The 21,290-nt window shown below is 43.6% G+C and overlaps 1 protein-coding gene across 2 annotated transcripts; it reads left to right on the forward strand.

Moving 5' to 3' along the window:
• Positions 1 to 394: 394 nt before the first annotated feature.
• LOC139413525 (beta-1,4 N-acetylgalactosaminyltransferase 1-like) lies at positions 395 to 20,834 on the forward strand. 2 transcript variants are annotated; one of them, XM_071161020.1, is made up of 12 exons: positions 395 to 580; positions 10,587 to 10,679; positions 10,966 to 11,188; positions 11,334 to 11,510; positions 11,825 to 11,931; positions 14,017 to 14,054; positions 14,162 to 14,342; positions 14,481 to 14,573; positions 14,711 to 14,898; positions 15,124 to 15,264; positions 17,738 to 17,975; positions 18,510 to 20,834. In XM_071161020.1, exons 3-12 carry the CDS (start codon positions 10,974 to 10,976, stop codon positions 18,725 to 18,727), a joined length of 1,596 nt encoding a protein of 531 aa, XP_071017121.1. In that variant the 5' UTR covers positions 395 to 580; positions 10,587 to 10,679; positions 10,966 to 10,973; the 3' UTR covers positions 18,728 to 20,834. The 2 variants fall into 2 exon arrangements, with proteins under 2 accessions (XP_071017121.1, XP_071017123.1); XM_071161022.1 differs by having other exon boundaries at positions 465 to 580; positions 10,919 to 11,188; positions 18,510 to 18,935.
• The last annotated feature ends 456 nt before the right edge of the window (positions 20,835 to 21,290 follow it).

Here is a 21,290-nt window from a genome sequence, read left to right on the forward strand (position 1 = left end):
GATGTAGGTTAGTGCGCCACACCTCGATCAGACGACAGTGCCATTGCGTCAATGCTGTGTAATAAACTCTGCAGTCAAACTTTTTTACTGAATATGTATGCAACAAAAGTTCAACATTCACTTTTTCCTACTATGCATACAATTTGATGCATATTGTTGCAAAATTGAAAATGAATGTACTTCTGGTCCAAAACGCAATGATGCTGGTCTGATCGAGACCAGTCTATTGCTTTGCAGTACATTTTATATTGATAGTCTTCCGTTGGATATGCCTTTGCATGAACCTTCATGCAATTCAATTCGATGCATGCATTCTGCTGCGATTCCAACGACTGGCCGCTCGTGGCATCGCTCTTGCGTCTGTTTTACGAGTCTTGGCGGAACAGCCTGGCGTGGGCGCACAGCACTGTGCTGCATGCAGGGGGATGAAGCATATCATCTATCGGAATTAAAACAGTGCTACTGCCGGATTCACATAAATGGAATGTAACCAGATTTTTAACAACATTATTTTACGCATGCATTATAAGTATATTGGTGGCAATTTCAAAAGGACAATCTGATTGGTGGAGACGTTAAGGTACGATTTATTTTGAGGTTATAATATTCATGAAAGGCCTATGATTTTCTTATGATGGATTATTGAGGATTTTATCAGTTGCATTCCCATTTAACTTGAAACAGTCATGCAAATAGATCATTGTTTCAAAGCATTTATGCACATTACATGCGAATTAGAGGCTTTGATTCAGAATAAGATATATCCTAATTATATCTTGTGAAATATCATTAGGGGCGTTGGTGACCTTTTACGAGTGTATTGCTGCCATATTTAATTTGTATTGAGAAAATATACATTATAATAAACAATTATACCTGTATCATTTGTCTACGTGCACCAACCGCACCCGGTCAATTCAGAGGCCTCTGAGAAAGGCTGAATCATATATCTCAATTCTGTCCATCGACGTGCTTTGACCTGAAATTGGTCCAGATTTCATTAGATCTGAATGACAACATAGTGCGTTTTTCCTAGTTTGTGCAATGGATTGCATCAGAGGAAATATAACGGAGCGCAAGGATGAGATGCTCACATATAAGCCTGTCGATGACTGCAGTAAATAAATTCAAAATTGTTACGGGTCCTGGAAAGGCAAAATAAGCATTACACACATTAGTCGGGAGGGACACAGACAGCGCTACTAGACATGGCGCTGGCAAGGATACAGGCTACAGCCAACTCACATTTTTTCATCCAAATCTTTGATTCTGTATATTCCATCGACTATTATAGCCGACCTGTTCTTGCGTTTGCATGTAAACGTTTTTTTTTTTTTTTAGACAGCAGTGGCTTCTTCCGTGGTGTCCTCCCATGAACACCATTCTTGTTTAGTGTTTCACGTATCGCAAACTCGTCAACAGAGATGTTAGCATGTCCCAGAGATTTCTGTGAATCCTTAGCTGACACTCTAGGACTTCTTAATGAGCATTCTGCACTGTGCTCTTGCAGTCATCTTTGCAGTACACTGTGAATGCTTAAATTATGTATTCAATATAGACAAGAAAAAATACAATACTTTGTGTGTTATTAGTGTAAGCAACCTGTGTTTGTCTATTGTTGTGACTTAGGTGAAGATCAGATCAAATTTTATGACCAATTTATGCAGATATCTAGGTAATTCCAAAGGGTTCACATACTTTTTCTTGCCACTGTATGTACATGAAGGAAGGGTGAAGTGACTAGGCATCAGGATAGATAATAATAAGAGTAGAATAAAGTACAGACTAGCAGCAACAAATGATGAGTGTAAAAGTGTCAGAAATAGATGTGACCGATGTGAAATGGCTAGCTAGTTAGCGGTTTCAATCGGGTGAGGTAACTCTCTCTGAGACTTGAAGTAGTTGTTCCCCTTGCTCTGCAAGGGCCATGGCTTTTGTGGCGTGATGGGTAACGATGCTTCGTGGGTGACTGTTGTCTGTGTGCAGAGGGTCCCTGGTTTGAGCCCGGCGAGGGGACGGATAAAAGCTATACTGTTACATAGAGGTGCTGGATGTCTGGGAGTTCGGCCCCAGTGATGTACTGGGCTGTCTGCACCACCCTCTGTAGCACTTTGCGGTCAAGGGTGGTGCATTTGCCATACCAAGCAGTGATGCAGCCAGTCAATATGCTCTCGATGGTGCAGCTGTAGAACTTTAGAGGATCCGAGGGCCAATGCCAAATCTTTTTGAGGGGAAAGAGGTTCTGCCGTGCCCTCTTCAAAACTGTGCTGGTGTGTGTGGATCATGTTCCGTCCTTAGTGATGTGGATGGGAGCAAAGAGCTTCCTTCAGGCGCTTGAACCCCGCTTCGGTCTTGTCCCCGTCCATTTCACTGTTTTCGGGAGGCAGGCCCTGGTTAAAACGGTAAGGGGGGGATGCTATAGCCACAAAGTTGGGGATAAACCGGCTGTAGTATCCTGACAATCCCCGGAAGGACTGGTGCGTGTAATGGGCCAGTCACGTACCGCATGGACCTTCCTCTCCTGGGGCTTGACGTTCCCCCGTCCGAACAAATACCCCAGGTGCTCCACCTTTTGAGCACTAGCTTGCATTTCTTGGGGTTTGCTGTCAACCCAGCTTGCCTGAGCGAGTCCAGCACCGCCAGTTTTGGCACCAACACCATGCGCTGTGGGACTCTTCAATGACCCCCATCCTCAGCATAGCCTTCACTTCCTGCTTCACGGCCTTCATTCGGGCCTCTGGGATCAAGCTTGGCCTCTTTTGTACCGTATCCCCGGGCCGGGTGCGAACATGGTGTTCAATGATGGTCGTGCGGCCCGGCTTTTCGGCGAAAACCTGCTGTATTCCGAGCAAATGGTGCCAACAGCGATGGTTGCCTCACTTCAAGTTCTTAGGAAACTATGTAGTATTTTGTTTTTTTATGTATTATTTCTTACATTGTTACCCCAGGAAAACTGAAGTCTTATTACATACAGCCGGGAAGAACTATTGGATATAAGAGCAATGTCAACTTACCAACATTAGGACCAGGAATATGACTTTCCCGAAGCGGATCCCCTGTTTGGACCACCATCCAGGACAATGGATCAAATCCCTGAAGCCGACCCAAAACAACGGCGCCGCAGAAGGGACAGACGGAGCGGCCTCCTGGTCAGGATTCATAGACGTGCACATTGCCCACCGCCCCTGAGTATACTACTCGCCAATGTCCAGTCTCTTAACAACAAGGTAGATGAAATTAGAGCAAGGGTTGCCTTCCAGAGAGACAACAGAGATTGTAACATTCTCTGTTTCACGGAAACATGGCTCTCTCGGGATATGTTGTCAGAATCGGTTCAGCCACCGGGCTTCTCCATGCATCGCGCCAACAGAGATAAGCACCTCTCTGGGAAGAGGAAGGGCGGGTGTATGCTTCATGATTAACGACTCATGGTGTAATCATAACAACATGCAGGAACTCAAGTCCTTCTACTCACCTGTCCTAGAATTACTTACAATCAAATTCCGGCCATATTACCTCCCATGAGAATTCTCGTCAGCTATTGTTATGGCTGTGTGCATTCTCCTCAAGCAGACACAACGACGGCCCTCAAGGAACTTCACTGGACTCAATGTAAACTGGAAACCATATATCCTGAGGCCACATTTATTGTAGTTGGGGATTTTAACGAAGCAAATTTAAGAACAAGGCTACCTAAATTCTATCAGCATATTGATTGCAGTACTCTCAGAGGTAATACACTCGATCACTGCTACTCTAACTTCCGCGATGCATACAAAGCCCTCTCCCACCCTCCCTTCAGCAAATCCGACCATGACGCCATCTTGCTTGACTGTCTTATAGGCAGAAACTCAAACAGGATGAACCAGTGACTAGAACCATGCAACGCTGGTCTGGCAAATCGGAATCCACGCTTCAAGATTGTTTTGATCACGCGGATTGGGATATGTTCCGGTCAGCCTCAGAGAACAACATTGATCTATCTATACGCTGACTCTGTGAGTGAGTTTATAAGGAAGTGCATTGGAGATATTGTACCCACTGTGAATATTAAAACCTACCCTAACCAGAAACCGTGGATGGATGGTGGCATTCGCGCAAAATTGAAAGTGCGAACCACTGTATTTAACCATGGAAAGAGGTCTGGGAATATGGCTGAATATAAACAGTATAGTTATTCGCTCCGCAAGGAAATCAAAGAAGAGAAATGCCGGTACAGGGACAAAGTGGAGTCGCAATTCAACGGCTCAGACACGAGACAATGTGGCAGGGTCTACAGGAAATCACAGACTGCAAAAAGAAAACCAGCCATGTCACGGACACCGACGTCACGCTTCCAGCCAAACTAAACACCTTTGCCCGCTTTGAGGATAATACAGTGCCACCGTTGCGGCCCACTAACAAGTACTGCACACCCCCCCTCTCCTTCTCCATGGCCAACTAGAGTAAAAAAAAAAACATAAATAATGTGTTAACCCTCGCAAGGCTGCTGGCCCAGAGCATGCGCAGACCAGCTGGCTGGTGTGTTTACGGACATATTTTTTTATTTGTTTTATTTCACCTTTATTTAACCAGATAGGCTAGTTGAGAACACCTTTATTTAACCAGGTAGGCTAGTTGAGAACAAGTTCTCATTTACAACTGCGACCTGGCCAATATAAAGCAAAGCAGTGTGAACAGACAGCAACACAGAGTTACATATTCAATCGCTCCCTATACCAGTTTATTGTCCCCACATGCTTCAAGATGGCCACCATTGTTCCTGTACCCAAGAAGGCAAAGATAACTGAACTAAATGACTATCACCCCGTAGCACTCAGTTCTGTCATCATGAACTGCTTTGACAAACTAGTCAAGGATCACCTCCGCCTTACCTGCCACCCTAGACCCACTTCAGTTTGCATACTGCCCCAACAGGTCCACAGATGATGCAATCGCCATCACACTGCACACTATCCCATCTGGACAAGAGGAATACCTATGTAAGAATGCTATTCATTGACTACAGCTCAGCATTCAACACCATAGAACCCTCCAAGCTCATCATTAAGCTTGAGGCCCAGGGTCTCAACGCCGCCCTGTGCAATTGGGTCCTGGACTTCCTGATGGGCTGCCCCCAGGTGGTGAAGGTAGGAAACAACATCTCAACTTCACTGATCCTCAACACTGGGGCCCCACAAGGGTGCGTGCTCAGCCCCCTCCTGTACTCTCTGTTCACCCATGACTGCATGGCCACGCACGCCTCCAACTCAATCATCAAGTTTGCAGACGACACGACATTAGTGGGCTTGATTAACAACAATGACAAGACAGCCTACATGGAGGAGGAGAGGGCACTTATGTACATAAGGTATTTATGCTTTATATTGTTAATAAATTAGCAAACATTTCTAAAAACCTGTTTTCGCTTTGTCATTATGGGGTATTGTGTGTAGATTAATCAGGAAAAAATGTATTGAATAAATATTTAGAATAACGCTGTAATGTAATAAAATGTGGAAAAAGTCAAGGGGTCCGAATACTTTCTGAATACACTGTATCTGTAAGTTTGTTTGATGCAGGCTATCTAATATAGATAGATATATGTTTGAAAAATGTTAGAGAAATAATTAGTACCCAACCCAAGTGACATGCATGAATGTTTAGGGCACTAATACCTTTGTATTTTACCCCAATTTCGATATTGTCTCATCGCTGTAACTCCCCAATGGGCTTGGGAGGCGGAGGTCAAGTTATGCGTCCCCCCGAAACATGATCCGCCAAAACACACTTCTTAACACTCGCCCGCGTAACCCGGTAGCCAGTCGCACCAATGCGTCGGAGGAAACACCGTTCAACTGACGACCGTTCAACTGATGCCTTCAGGTGCCCGACGCTGGGCCACGGCTGGTTGTGATACAGCCCGGGATCAAACCCGGATCTGTAGTGACGCCATTAGCACTGCGATGCAGCGCCTTAGACCGCTGTGCCACTCCAGAGGCCACTAAAACCTTTAATAGTCTTAATTAAAATGTCTATCCCTTATGAAAACGGGAGTTGCTTGGACACAAGCATTAGGTTCTACACAGTGGGAACTCTTGCAGGTCGCACCCTCTCCCTACCCCATATACACACTCTCCCTACCCCATATACACACTCTCCCTACCCCATATACACACTCTCCCTACCCCATATACACCCTCTCCCTACCCCATATACACACTCTCCCTACCCCATATACACACTCTTCCTACGCCCTACACATACTCTCCCTACCCCATATACACACTCTTCCTACCCCCTACACATACTCTCCCTACCCCATATACACACTCTCCCTACCCCATATACACACTCTTCCTACCCCCTACACATACTCTCCCTACCCCATATACACACTCTCCTTACCCCCTACACACTCTTCCTGTCCCCTACACATACTCTCCCTACCCCCTACACATACTCTCCCTACCCCATATACACACTCTCCCTACCCCATATACACACTCTCCCTACCCCATATACACACTCTCCCTACCCCATATACACACTCTCCCTACCCCATATACACACTCTCCCTACCCCATATACACACTCTCCTTACCCCCTACACACTCTTCCTGTCCCCTACACATACTCTCCCTACCCCATATACACACTCTCCCTACCCCATATACACATACTCTCCCTACCCCATATACACACTCTCCCTACCCCATATACACACTCTCCCTACCCCATATACACACTCTCCCTACCCCATATACACACTCTCCCTACCCCATATACACACTCTTCCTACCCCCTACACATACTCTCCCTAGCCCATATACACACTCTCCTTACCCCCTACACACTCTTCCTGTCCCCTACACATACTCTCCCTACCCCCTACACATACTCTCCCTACCCCATATACACACTCTCCCTACCCCATATACACACTCTCCCTACCCCATATACACACTCTCCCTACCCCATATACACACTCTCCCTACCCCATATACACACTCTCCTTACCCCATATACACACTCTCCCTACCCCATATACACACTCTCCCTACCCCATATACACACTCTCCCTACCCCATATACACACTCTCCCTACCCCATATACACACTCTCCCTACCCCATATACACACTCTTCCTACCCCCTACACATACTCTCCCTACCCCATATACACACTCTCCTTACCCCCTACACTCTCCTTACCCCCTACACACTCTTCCTACCCCCTATACACACTCTCCCTACCCCATATACACACTCTTCCTACCCCCTACACATACTCTCCCTACCCCATATACACACTCTCCTTACCCCCTACACTCTCCTTACCCCCTACACACTCTTCCTACCCCCTATACACACTCTTCCTACCCCCTACACATACTCTCCCTACCCCCTATACACACTCTCCTTACCCCCTATACACACTCTCCCTACCCCCTGCATACACTCCAACCAAATTAATCAGTACAGCTATAGTCTGAAGGGAAATCAGTGTCCTTGTCACGCCCTTTTTATTCTCTATTTGGGTTTGACTAGGGTGGGCGTTCTATGTTCTTTTTTTTCTATGTTTTTGTATTTCTGTGTTTTTGGCCGGGTATGGTTCTCAATCAGGGACAGCTGTCTGTCATTGTCTCTGATTGAGAACCATACTTAGGCAGCCTGTTTTCCCACTATGGGTTGTGGGTAGTTGTTTTCTTTGTCTGTGTTTCACCATACAGAACTGTTTCGATTTTCATTGTTTCACTTTGGTTATTTTGTATTCAGTTATATTTTATTAAAATGGACACTTACCACGCTGCGTTTTGGTCCGATCTTTCATACTCCTCATCAGATGAAGAAGATCGTTACAGTCCTCTGTGATAATGATCACATAAATAAATGACCAGTAGGTGGCTGGTTACTGTATATGACATCATTGGTCTCCATGTCAAAACATTGTTGTGGCTTTCATAAAGTAAAAATCTTGAACTAATATCTGACAAATGTAATTGTCAATGAAATGCACCTGACTTATTTATCTGCATTGAAAGTGCACAAATAGGTTTGAACTGTTTTTAATTTGATAGACTATATCTATTTTGGGGGATTGTACTATGCTTAATGCAAGGGGTCAGGCTATTTACTTTACAGTCCTTACGTATATAATAAGTAAGACGGTACCACAAAGTAGGAATATTTGCATGTCCTTTGTTTGAATGTGAACGGTGCAACGTTGTACTATTGTTTAAAGCTACACTCTGTAAGATGTGGATATCCTCAAAGAGTGGGTCACCAACTAAGACATAAACAATGGTGCAAATGTATTCCGACTTCAACTGTACCTGCATTTACACAGGCAGCCGAATTCTGATATTTTTTCACTAATTGGTCTTTTAATCAATCACATCAGATCTTTTCATGTCAGATCTTTTTCAGAACTGATCTGATTGGTCAAAATACCAATTAGTGAAAAGATTATCAAAATTGATCCGCCTCTGTAAAAGCAGCCAATTGTAGGTGGTATAAATCGGATGTCAAAAGATCCAAATCCATGTGTTTTTTTTCTTTCTGTTTATACATTAGGTAAAATATCAGACAGGTATCAGATATGCAAATAAGGCTGTGTTTAAACAGGCAGTCCAATTCTGATCTTTTGCCCAATTATTGGCAAAATAATTTTATCTGATTGGTCAAAAGACCAATTAGTGGCAAAAAGCTCAGAATTGGGCTGCCTGTGTAAACACAGCCTAATTTGCAAAATATCTGAATTGGGCTGCCTGTGTAAATGCAGCCTACAGTGGGGCAAAAAAGTATTTAGTCAGCCACCAATTGTGCAAGTTCTCCCACTTAAAAATATGAGAGAGGGTTGTAATTTTAATTGTAAGATTTTTTTTCTCCAGAAAATCACATTGTAGGATTTTTAATGAATTTATTTGCAAATTATGGTGGAAAATAAGTATTTGGTCAATAACAAAAGTTTATCTCAATACTTTGTTATATACCCTTTGTTGGCAATGACAGAGGTCAAACGTTTTCTGTAAGTCTTCACAAGGTTTTCACACACTGATGCTGGTATTTTGGCCCATTCCTCCATGCAGATCTCCTCTAGAGCAGTGATGTTTTGGGGCTGTTGCTGGGCAACACAGACTTTCAACTCCCTCCAAAGATTTTCTATGGGGTTGAGATCTGGAGCCTGGCTAGGCCACTCCAGGACCTTGAAATGCTTCTTACGAAGACACTCCTTCGTTGCCCGGGCGGTGTGTTTGGGATCATTGTCATGCTGAAAGACCCAGCCACGTTTCATCTTCAATGCCCTTGCTGATGGAAGGAGGTTTTCACTCAAAATCTCACGATACATGGCCCCATTCATTCTTTCCTTTACACAGATCAGTCATCCTGGTCCCTTTGCAGAAAAACAGCACAGTAGGTATGGTGTTCTTTGGATGCAACTCAGCATTCTTTGTCCTCCAAACACGACGAGTTGAGTTTTTACCAAAAGGTTATATTTTGGTTTCATCTGACCATATGACATTCTCCCAATCTTCTTCTGGATCATCCAAATGCTCTCTAGCAAACTTCAGACGGGCCTGGACATGTACTGGCTCAAGCAGGGGGACACGTCTGGCACTGCAGGATCTGGTGCAGGTCTACAATTTTTTTTCTGGTATCCTTTGACAGCTCTTTGGTCTTGGCCATAGTGGAGTTTGGAGTGTGACTGTTTGAGGTTGTGGACAGGCGTCTTTTATACTGATAACAAGTTCAAACAGGTGCCATTAATACAGGTAACGAGTGGAGGACAGAGGAGCCTCTTAAAGAAGAAGTTACAGGTCTGTGAGAGCCAGAAATCTTGCTTGTTTGAATGTGACCAAATACTTATTTTCCACCATAATTTGCAAATAAATTCATTAAAAATCCTACAATGTGATTTTCTGTATTTTTTTTCTCATTTTGTCCGTCATAGTTGAAGTGTACCTATGATGAAAATTACAGGCCTCTCTCATCTTTTTAAGTGGGAGAACTTGCACAATTGGTGTCTGACTAAATACTTTTTTGCTCCATTGTATATATCATAATCAGTTGGTGAACTATTGTGGGTGTGTCTCTACAGCTGTAAACTATGATTTCTGCTTCAGTGATAGTCATTGAGACCCCTGAATTCACTGCAATTGTGTCAGAAGTGGAATGTCGCTACAGTAGATGCATATTCCAAAGGAAGGGGATAGATTACTGAACTTGCTACAACTTTGAGCAATCTCTCGTGCCTGCTTTAAAACTGAGTCAATAGAATTGTTTTTGTTATTTCCCTTGGCTCTCATTGTTGTACTTAAATAGAGCCTTCTTTCCCGCTAGACTTTGCTCAGCATTTATCTGCTGTTAACACAACCGTCATCACTACAATTCATTTAACAGCTCCATCATAAAAGGCCATCATATCTGCTAAAAATCCTTACCTTTGCTGTACCTGCATGTCGCAGTTTCCTCCCCTCTAGATCTATTATTTTTTTTACAAACATTCATATTTTTCACTTGTCCGTTAATACCTTGCTCTTGGAAATGAGAAGTTACTTCAGGTATCCTACTGAATAAACATAACTTATGTGTTATTATTTACAGATGGGGAAAGTCCTTAGCTGTTCATTATGGGATTTTGGGGGATCCAATGGCCGACAGGAGATGCCTTCTCTCTGAGTGGATACAGGCAGTAGGGTATGATTCCAGCTGTCTTTTACTGTAATGGATGCCAGACATGTTTTTTTTGTTGCATAACAAATTCAAGTTGTTTAGAAAGTGTTAAATCAGATTTCATGTGAGACTGTAAGCTGCCATTTACTGTAGCTGAAGATAACCGAATCATGGCAGTGTTCAATTCATCCAGCAATTGGGCTAATCTTGTCACCTCAGATATGGTCACATAATGTTGGACTTTTTCTTCGCCTCCCAAGCAGGTGGTGACCGCAGCACCTCTCCTGTTTGTCCTTGTGTGCTGTGACAGTTTTTAGGATGCGTTCCTTAAGGAAGACAGTGTTGTTGGCCATCGTGGCGTCTGTGGTGTTGGTGATGGCCCTCCTCCATTCTTGGCCCACCCGGGCCTACACCACCGTGGATGTCTGGCAGAGACCAGGGCCTGCAGTAGAGAGGCACCTGGAGGAGAGGTTCCCAGAACCAGACCACAGATCTGACAACATCCCCTATCGTGTGAAGGAGAGTGTTGCAGGGTCAGTATTTGATATAAGACCTTTGAAATTATTCATTTTTTTCTCTCTTTGATATTCTGATTCAATAAGCTGATGATGTGGTGGAAATCATGTTTTATTGTCATTTGATTGATGAAGTCTTATCATCCCTTTCGTCTGTCTCCAGTCTGTTGGCACGTAACGGGTGTGTGTGTGAAGGTGAGAGTGGGGGCATGAAACTGCCCTTTGCCCAGCTGCTGTTCCCCCGGGTGTCGGCCCACCCCATGCACACTGCATTTGAGGCTTCTGAGCTGGAAGAGATGAAGAAACGAAGGGCCAAGGAGTACCAGGGCTTCCAGATGAGGTGAGAGCAAAGGACTGTAAACCAGCACAAAACTGAAAGGGAAGGACTTCCCATATATCATCGTAGGTAGTCCTTACCCTAGGGGAAGTTGCTGTGTTTGTCATTTCATGTGACTAAATACCAAGTTTTGAAATTATTGGGTTTAGGTTAAACTTGCTGTAGGTCTTTTGAACAAATGAGATGATGTCATTGGGTTAGGCTCAACATTACCCAATTTTTTAAACATATAGGCCAAATAGGGTTCACAAGGCTTTAGTCTAGCTGTAATAGCTTTGAGTACTGATTATTAAACTGGTGTGTATCTGCCCCTACAGGTCTCAGACTCCTGCAGACATGCTCATCGTGGCCGAGGCCAACAATCCTCTGCAGTACCCAACACAGGGGATGGAAGTACGGCCACTCAAAACCATCCTCATCCCAGGTCTGACCCATAACAGAGATTAGTTTAATTGTACCTTGACATACATTGCATTCGGAAAGTATTCAGACCCCTTGACCTTTTCCACATTTTGTTACGTTACAGCCTTGTTCTAAATTGGATTAAATAAATACAAATCTAATCAATCTACACACAATACCCCATAATGACAAAGCAAAAACAGGTTTTTAGAAATGTAAAAAAAACTGAATGCTCTGTCAGGTTGGATGGGGAGCGTCGCTGCACAGCTATTTTCAGGTCTCTCCAGAGATGTTTGATTGGGTTCAAGTACAGGTTCTGGCTGGGCCACTCAAGGACATTCAGAGACTTGTCCCGAAGCCACTCCTGCGTTGTCTTGGCTCTGTGCTTATGGTCGTTGTTCTGTTGGAAAGTGAATCGTCACCCCAGTCTGAGATCCTGAGCACTCTGGAGCAGGTTTTCATCAAGGATCTCTCTGTGCTTTGCTCTGTTCATCTTTCCCTCAATCCTGACTAGTCTCCCAGTCCCTGCTGCTGAAAAACATCCCCACAGCATGATGCTGCCACCACCAGGATGGTGACAGGTTTCCTCCAGATTTAACACTTGGAATTCAAGCCAAAGAATTCAATCTTTGTTTCATCTGACCAGAGAATCTTGTTTCTCATGGTCTGAGAGTCTTTAGGTTTCTTTTGGCAAACTCCATGCGGGCTGTCATGTGCGTTATACTGAGGAGTGGCTTCCGTTTGGCCACTACCATAAGACCTGATTGGTGGAGTGCTGCAGAGATGGTTGTCCTTCTGGAAGGTTCTCCCATCTCTGGGGCTCTGTCAGAGTGACCATCGGGTTCTTGGTCACGTCCCGATGCTCAGTTTGACCGGGCGGCCAACTCTAGGAAGAGTCTTGGTGGTTCCAAACCTATTCCATTTAAGAATGAGGGAGCCCACTGTGTTCTTGGGGACCTTCAATGCTGCAGAAATGTTTTGGTACCCTTCCCCAGATCTGTGCCTCGACACAATCCTGTCTAGGACCTCTACAAACATTTCCTTCGACCTCATGGCTTGGTCTTTGCTCTGACATGAACGGTCAACTGTGGGACCTTATATAGACAAGTGTGTGTCTTTCCAAATCATGTCCAATTGATTGGAGTCCACCTGTGGTGAATTCAGTTAAGTTGTAGAAAGATCTCAAGGATGATCAATGGAAACAGGATGCACCTGAGCTCAATTTCAAGTCTCATAGCAAAGGGTCTGAATACATGGTATTTTTTATTTTTTATAAATTAGCAAGAATGTCTACAAACCTGTTTTCACTTTGTCGTTATGGGATATTGTGTGTAGATCGATAATCCATTTTAGAATAAAGCTGTAATGTAACAAAATGTGGAAAAAGAGAAGGGGTCTGAATACTTTCTGAATGGACTGTAGATTCCTTGATATTTAAAACCTAATTTGTAATGGAAACCTGGCGATAACAGGCTAAATCTACTGCTCACCCAGAGCTGATTAGTGAAGGTGCTGGAGCCAAAAGGCAAAACTGGAGAAACAGGAACAAGTCTCTGCACACTTCTAGTCAGATGCACATTTCTTTAATTGTGGCTGAGCTTTCAGTCAGCCGACCTTCATCAGGAAACCTGGCAAAATAGGGCAAGCATACAAAGACAAGTGTAATTTTATCAAGTTACCAATTCAGGGAGACTGTCCTATTACAACAATGTTAAAAAGATTAACCCCAGCACACCGGTAATCTTGATGCTGATCTTATTCACCAACGTTCTGGTCTCAATCAATCTTCATCAGGGTATTTGGAGGTAAAACTCATTGTCTTTTAGCGTGACAGACAATAGGTGTTCTAACAATCTAACACTAGTATTACTACGGTGTTAGTACTATTATTGCAACCACTGACATCTACTTTCTATACCATGACCACTATTACTACCATGATAACCTACTGCACTGTATGGCTGTTTTAGAGCAGAGAATAGTGTTTTGTTGCACAACAGAGAAATAGTGTTTACTCCAGCTGACAATTGATGTAGTGAATTTGGATTGGATAAACATCCAACACCTTCATCAAATATGCCAGTAAATTGATCTCATATGGTTTCAGGACTTGCAGTACAAGACCATCCCAGAGAGCTGTACACAGTAAGTAGACCAATAACATTTGGTTTGAGTTATTATTTCCAATACTATTCCATTTGTCTGGTCCTTGTCTTCTTTGTTCTCTGTCTCCCTCTTAATTTTTTTCTCAGGTCAACTTCACCTCCACCCTGGGAACGTTAAACGTGGCAGCAGAGGTTGAGGGGGTAAAGGTCAAAGGTGACGGGGAGATGCACATGACCCTGACCAGCAGCCTGCTGTCCAATTTGAACCGGCAGCTACAGTTTGTCACCTATACCAACACACTGTTCCACCCTAGTACAGCAGACACAGGTGAGGCCAGACACACCTGTCCTTCTGCTGTGTACTACTTATTTCTGTGTTGGGTCCATTATCAAAGTCCTATGCCAAATAACATCTGTAAAATATTTGTGGTAATGAGGTTGGAAATACTATTGCTGTGTCTTTCAGTGCAGTTTGAGACAGAGGGTCACCAAGCCATGTTTACTATCAAGGTCCGTCATGGTGTAACTCCAAAACTCTACAACACGGGACCCAAAGGGGGTATGTCGACAAATACAACGGCTGACTGTATCTGTCACAACCGCACAACACTTACAAAACAATAAATAATAATTGCATCTGAGATCAATGTAATGTCAAATACCCTAACTTTTTGTCTCTCTCTGTTCCCCTTCTAGAATACAACATCAGTGCCCTTGTTACCATAGCAACCAAAACCTTCCTGCGCTATGACAAGCTCCAAGATCTCATCGACAGTGTGCGAAAATACTATTCCACTGTCACCATAGTAATAGCTGATGATAGTGAAAACCCAAAGATGGTCTCTGGCCCTTACATTGAACATTACATCATGCCATTTGGAAAGGTTTTTTTTTAAACACTACTGCCTCTATTTGCAAGTAAGGGATGGGATACAGTGTACGTGTGTGTACCTGTCAGGTCAAAAATGTGTCTAACACTACCATTGTTTGCTTAAATTATCCTTGACAGATGACCTTAAGTGAAAAAGTACTGCCTGTGATTTTCTTAGTTGTCCTTTCGCTTCTGCTTCCTCTTTCCCACATCCTGTTCTCTGTGTCACAACAACTAGGGCTGGTTTGCAGGACGGAACCTAGCCGTTTCTCAGGTGACTACCAAGTATCTGCTGTGGGTGGACGATGACTTCATCTTCACGGCTAACACCAAGCTGGAGAAACTGGTGGACGTCTTGGAGAAGACCACCCTGGACCTGGTGAGGGGGCACAGGCATTGCCATACTGTATTGTAGACCTGGGTTCAAATATCACATGAAATCGTTCAAATACTTTGATAGTTAGTTCCAATAATTCAACAATGGTCCACTTTCTATGCAACAGTCGAATCCAGTCCAGAAGCTTTTCTCTGGACTCAGAACACATTGGTTACTCACTGGGATTTACTCTGCAAAGCCAAAAACAGCACCTACACGATTCACCACATTCCATCTTGGGTAGCATGAGGAAACATAATCAACATTTCAGTCATTTTGCCCAACAGACACAACTTATTATGAGTTATTAAATGAAAGTTTAAAAATAATTTTGAATTACAGCACATCATGAAAAGACTATTGAAATAAATTATGTTAGCTGTCTTCTGAAAATGACAAATGAGGAGGAGGCATTCCTTGCTAGCCACATCCAGTCTATCATCTCACAAATGCGATAACATTGCCTTTAAAAGCTGCATTGTCTACAAGCGTGATAATATTGAATCCCAGGCCTTGTTTACTACTTACAGAAGAAAACAATCTCTCAACAGACTCCTGTTCTCTCATCCTCTTTTCTTCACTGAACCGTACAGGCATATTCTTGCTCTGTAATACATGAACACCACAGCAATATTAGTCATGCGCGTGTGCACAAACTCACACAAACACGCACACACGCAGGCATGGATGCATGCACGCACACACACACGTCATACATGCACACAATCCTAGCACAAAAGCCACAAAAGCTGACACCCACACATAAGGCTTGTAATGAATGATCTGTGTGTTTCTGTTTGAGGGTGAAGGGTGTTTTGGCTGGAGCCTGAATCCCACTCAGAGACTTACTGTGTGCTCTGGGAATAGAATAGACCTTTTGTATACCATAGACTGGGACTCCTACTCTTGAGAGGGGAGACTATGGGTTACACATGTCAGCAGCTGGTCTGCTGGACACTTTGAATCCCTTCTTTCTTCGGACCCCAAAAGCACAGACAGACAAACATGGAACGGAGATACTTCTCAGTTTTCTGGTTCTTATTTTAGTTTTGTCTGTTTATTGTGTCCTTTGGAAAGATGACGTGATCAAGGATCCAACTGTTTCCATCGGTTTCCCTCTGATTTCGTGTATCAAATCACTACAGCATGCACTCATTATCAACTTCAGTCAGACAATTGGAAGTACCCTTAATGTTTGTTTTGTACACAGTATACAGTGCATTCGGAAATATTCAGACCCCTAAACTTTCCACATTTTGTTACGTTACAGCCTTTTTCTAAAATTGATTAAATAAAAAATTGCAAATTTAAAAAAAATAATAAACAGAAATCCCCTATTTACATAAGTTTTCAGACCCTTTGCTATGAGACTCGAAATTGAGCTCAGGTGCATCCTGTTTCCATTGTTCATCCTTGAGATGTTTCTACAACTTGATTGGAGTCCACCTGTGGTAAAATTCAATTAATTGGACATGATTTGGAAAGGCACACACCTGTCTATATAAGGTCCCACAGTTGACAGTGCATGTCAGAGCAAAAGCCAAGCCATGAGGTTGAAGGAATTGTCCGTAGAACTCCGAGACAGGATTGTGTCGAGGCACAGATCTGGGGAAAGGTACCAAAAAATGTCTGCAGCATTGAAGATCACAGTGGCCTCCTTCATTCTTAAATGGAAGAAGTTTGGAACCACCAAGACTCTTCCTAGAGCTGGCCACCAGGCCAAACTGAGCAATCGGGGGAAGAAAGGCCTTGGTCAGGGAGGTGGCCAAGAACCCAATGGTCACTGACAGAGTGCTCAGGACCTCACACAGGGGTGAAGGTTCACCTTCCAACAGGACAACGACCCTAAGCACACAGTAGGAGTGGCTTCGGGACAAGTCTCTGAGATGTCCTTGAGTGGCCCAGCCAGAGCCCGGACTTGAACCTGATCGAACATCTCTGGAGAGACATGAAAATAGCTGTGCAGCGACGAACCCATCCAACCTGACAGAGCTTGAGAATAAGAGGATCTGCAGAGTAAAATGGGAGAAACTCCCCAAATACAGGTATGCCAAGCTTGTAGAGTCGTACCCAAGAAGACTCACTGCCAAAGGTGCTTCAACAAAGTACTGAGTAGAGGGTCTGAATAATTAAGTATTTTTTTATTTTTAATAAATTAGCAAAATAGTCGAAAAACCTGTTTTTGCTTTGTCAGTATACGTTATTGTATATAGATTGATGACAGGAAAACAACGATTTAAACAATTTTAGAATAAGGCTGTAACGTAACAAAATGTGGAAAAAGTCAAGGGGTCTGAATACTTTCCAGATGCACTGTATGTTCTTTGTGTGTATGTGTGTCAGAATCAGTTAATGCATTCTTTATATGCACATTTGCATCTGTGTTTTATGCACTGTGTGTGTGTATGTGTGTGTGTGTGTGTGTGTGTGTGTGTGTGTGTGTGTGTGTGTGTGTGTGTGTGTGTGCGTAATTTAGGTGGGTGGTGCAGTGCGGGAGGCCACTGGCTATACTGCCACCTACAGGCAGACCATGTCCATTGAGCCAGGGGAGGAGGAGGGTGACTGCTTGCATATGCGGAGGGGCTTCCACCACATCATCCAGGGCTTTCCAAACTGCGTAGTCACGGACGGGGTCATCAACTTCTTCCTGGCCCGCACAGACAAAGTCCAGCAAGTGGGCTTTGACCCCCGTCTGGCCAGAGTGGCCCACCTGGGTGAGTACAGACCCAAACCCCAGCACCACACAGAGTGTGCCTGTCCATAACATCAGCTGTACCAGTAGTCAAATGTAGTCGGTGCTACGCGGAGCCTGCACCTGCACCTTATGAGTCCAAAGAGGAGTAGGATAGAAAGTAGGATAAGAGTACCCTAACCCTAGCTTTGTGTCCATATCCCAATTCAATCCTAACCCTAAACCCTAATCTTGGCATAACTTGTGTTCAACCCTGGCTCAACCCTGATCCAAAACCCTCCAAATAGGGCTACTCCATGTCCGAATTCACAATTTAACCCCTGAGCTGCACCATCTACATTTGGAAGAAAGTGATATAGGTAGCAGATCTTCAAAACCAGTCTGAATAGTCATTCATTAATTATGTATCAAAAAGCTCAAGAAGGGAACGAAATAGCTTCTTCTCAAATGTTTGTTAGTTGCTTTTGTACATATAAATTGTGTGATACTTTAAGTTCCCTTAGCATAAAAACGAACCTCTTTTCTTTTGCTCTTGACCCCTTGGTTCTTGTCACAGAGTTTTTCATCGATGGCCTCGGCTCGCTTCACGTGGGATCCTGTGATGATGTCATCGTCAACCACGCCACCAAGATCAAGCTTCCCTGGGTCAGCCAATCACAGAGTGACAAGACGTATGCCAAGTTCCGCTACCCACCAGCCTCTTCGGATGCCACACACACCAAAAACGGCCTCCTCTATTTCAAGAACCGCTTCCAGTGTTTGACTCACAATTAAATGACCTGTTTTGTTAACCTGTCGTTTCTCCTCTCGTTCAAGACTCATGCTCTTTCTGAGTTGCCAAAGAAGCTCTCGCCCGATGTGTCCAATCGGATAAGATTTTAAACAACCACATTACACACATCCCCTTGAATATCGACCTTGCTTGTTTCACTCTAGAGGGATTGCCATTCAAACAGAGCAAAGCTGTCATTTCTATTAACTTAATCATAATTTCTCTTCAGTTGTGTACTCTTCATTGTAAACTCAAGGTTGAGATCATATTAAGGGATATATGTGCGTTTTGTGCCTAAAATCTTATCTGACGAGTCGCCACCGAGTCCTTTTGTTGAGGAAAGAGAACAAAGACATGCTGAATTAGCCTTATGCCCTCACAGGACTAAATGAGGGGAACGAGTTTCCATACTGTTATGAAGAGATCAGAGGTATGTGTACTCTGTCCTTCCCTTTGCACTATACAGTTTGAGCTGGACTGAGCTCAATGGGTCAGACAAATGAGGATTGTGGGGACCAAGGGGGACTGAGGATGGGGATTGACAGTCATTCAGTAGAGAGGACACTTCTCAGCATGTGACAACCCCTTCAGAGACACAACGCATGGGTGCTCCCTTTCCAACCCCAGACAATGAACGCATACAAGACTCTAAATGTGTGGCTAATTCTCCCTGGGTGTCTGTGCCAATGGTTTCCCAGGTGGTTTGGTGTTGAATGATATATTTTGCTTGAAACCTCTGTGTCGCCCTTGACTGGCCCATGCTTGAGGAGAATGATGCTCATCCATCTGGTCTGGGATCTAACCAAGGAATAATATCCCTGTTTCACCTGGTCTAGTGCATTCTGTCTATCTAGGGTCGATTCCACTCTGTTTTATACTCCAAGCATCATAATAAGGAATGCTTCTATCCATGCACGCATTTGGATGGGAGGGGAGATTAATTGCATTTTCATATGCTACCTCGAACAGAGGGGTTAGTTTGACCAAAAGGCATGTCTCTCTATTTCTTTATCAATTCTACATGGAAATAAACACACACTAATAGAATAATGGCAATAGTGGCACAGTTTAAGTTTAGAGAGTGGAAACGCTGTAAGAATGAGTAGAACACCAAAGGAAATGGTTGGAGAGACACAATGTTAGGATAACACATCACAGAGAGATGATATGAATGATAAAGTAAGGGTCACAGTCACACCGAAGTACCAAGGCAGCAAAACATTTTATACTTACAGTTCCTCTGCCATGCAACCTGACAGCAGGATCACATAATGTTATTGTGTGTCATGACCACTAGATGGCACCCTTGCATCAGAATAGTGTTTTCTAAAATCAAACAACTTATGGGTCACTGCATGAGTCCAGGTGGGTTGCAGGATGCAATTTTTTGGTGCATTGTTACATTTATTAAAATTGGTCACATCCCACTGCACACAGACTGGTTGAATCAACGTTGTTTCCACGCACTATCAATAAAATTACATTGAACCAAAGTGGAATGAATGTTGAATTGACGTCTGTGCCCACTTAAAGGCTTTGGAAAATAGTATTTTATTCATACATTTTGTACTCTTCTTTGAAGTGGGTATGTTTTTTCATCGCTCAGACCTTATGGTGGGTCGCAACTTTTTTTGCCGTTACTACTATTAGCCCAAAGAAACAGATTCAGTAACAGATAACAGATTCAGTACATGGAACAACAGATAGTCCCCCCAAAAAGTGTCTGTCCTATACCTGAGTGTCACGCCCTGACCTGAGTATTCTTTGTTTTCTTTATTGTTTTGGTTAGGTCAGGGTGTGACATGGGTGATGTATGTGTTTTTGGACTGTCTAGGGGTTTTGTAGGTTTATGGGGTTGTTTATCTTCTAGGTGTTTATATATGTCTATGGTTGCCTAGATTGGTTCTCAATTAGAGGCAGGTGTTTACCGTTGTCTCTGATTTGGAACCATATTTAGGCAGCCATTTTCTTTGGGTATTTCGTGGGCTATTGTCTATGTGTAGTTGCCTGTGTATGCACTCGTTGTCATAGTGTCGCGTTAGTTTTGTTGTTTTTGTTCTTCGTGTTCTTCGTGTTCTTCATTCATTAAAAGAAGATGTATTCACATCACGCTGCGCTTTGGTCTCCTCACTACGATGATCGTGACACTGAGAGATACACTATATATACAAAAGTCCACTTCAAGCTAGTGGATTCGGCTATTTCAGTCACACCCATTGCTGACAGGTGTATAAAATGGAGCACAGCCATGCAATCTCCATAGAGAAACATTGGCAGTAGAATGGCCTTACTGAAGAGCTCAGTCACTTTCAACGTGGCACCGTCATAGGATGCCACCTTTCCAACAAGTCAGTTGGTCAAAGTTCTGCCTGCTAGAGCTGCCCCGGCATAGCAACAACGGCTCAGCCACAAAGTGGTAGGCCACACAAGCTCAAACAGTCTGTTCTCGGTTGCCATACTCACTACTGAGTTCCAAACTGCTTCTGGAAGCAACGTCAGCACAATAACAGAAATGGGTTTCCATGGCCGAGCAGCTGCATATGCTGCATTTGGGGCGTTGTGCCA

Source organism: Oncorhynchus clarkii, chromosome 7, assembly GCF_045791955.1.
Source record: "Oncorhynchus clarkii lewisi isolate Uvic-CL-2024 chromosome 7, UVic_Ocla_1.0, whole genome shotgun sequence".
In the NCBI taxonomy this organism is placed as follows: Eukaryota; Metazoa; Chordata; class Actinopteri; order Salmoniformes; family Salmonidae; genus Oncorhynchus; species Oncorhynchus clarkii.

Excerpts from the sequence above, each read along its gene's own strand:
- LOC139413525 (XM_071161020.1), top strand. The coding sequence starts at position 10,974 with ATGCGTTCCTTAAGGAAGACAGTGTTGTTGGCCATCGTGGCGTCTGTG. Across the intron at positions 11,511-11,824 it reads TACCAGGGCTTCCAGATGAG|GTCTCAGACTCCTGCAGACA; the intron begins GTGAGAGCAAAG and ends CTGCCCCTACAG. Across the intron at positions 15,265-17,737 it reads AGAAGACCACCCTGGACCTG|GTGGGTGGTGCAGTGCGGGA; the intron begins GTGAGGGGGCAC and ends TGCGTAATTTAG.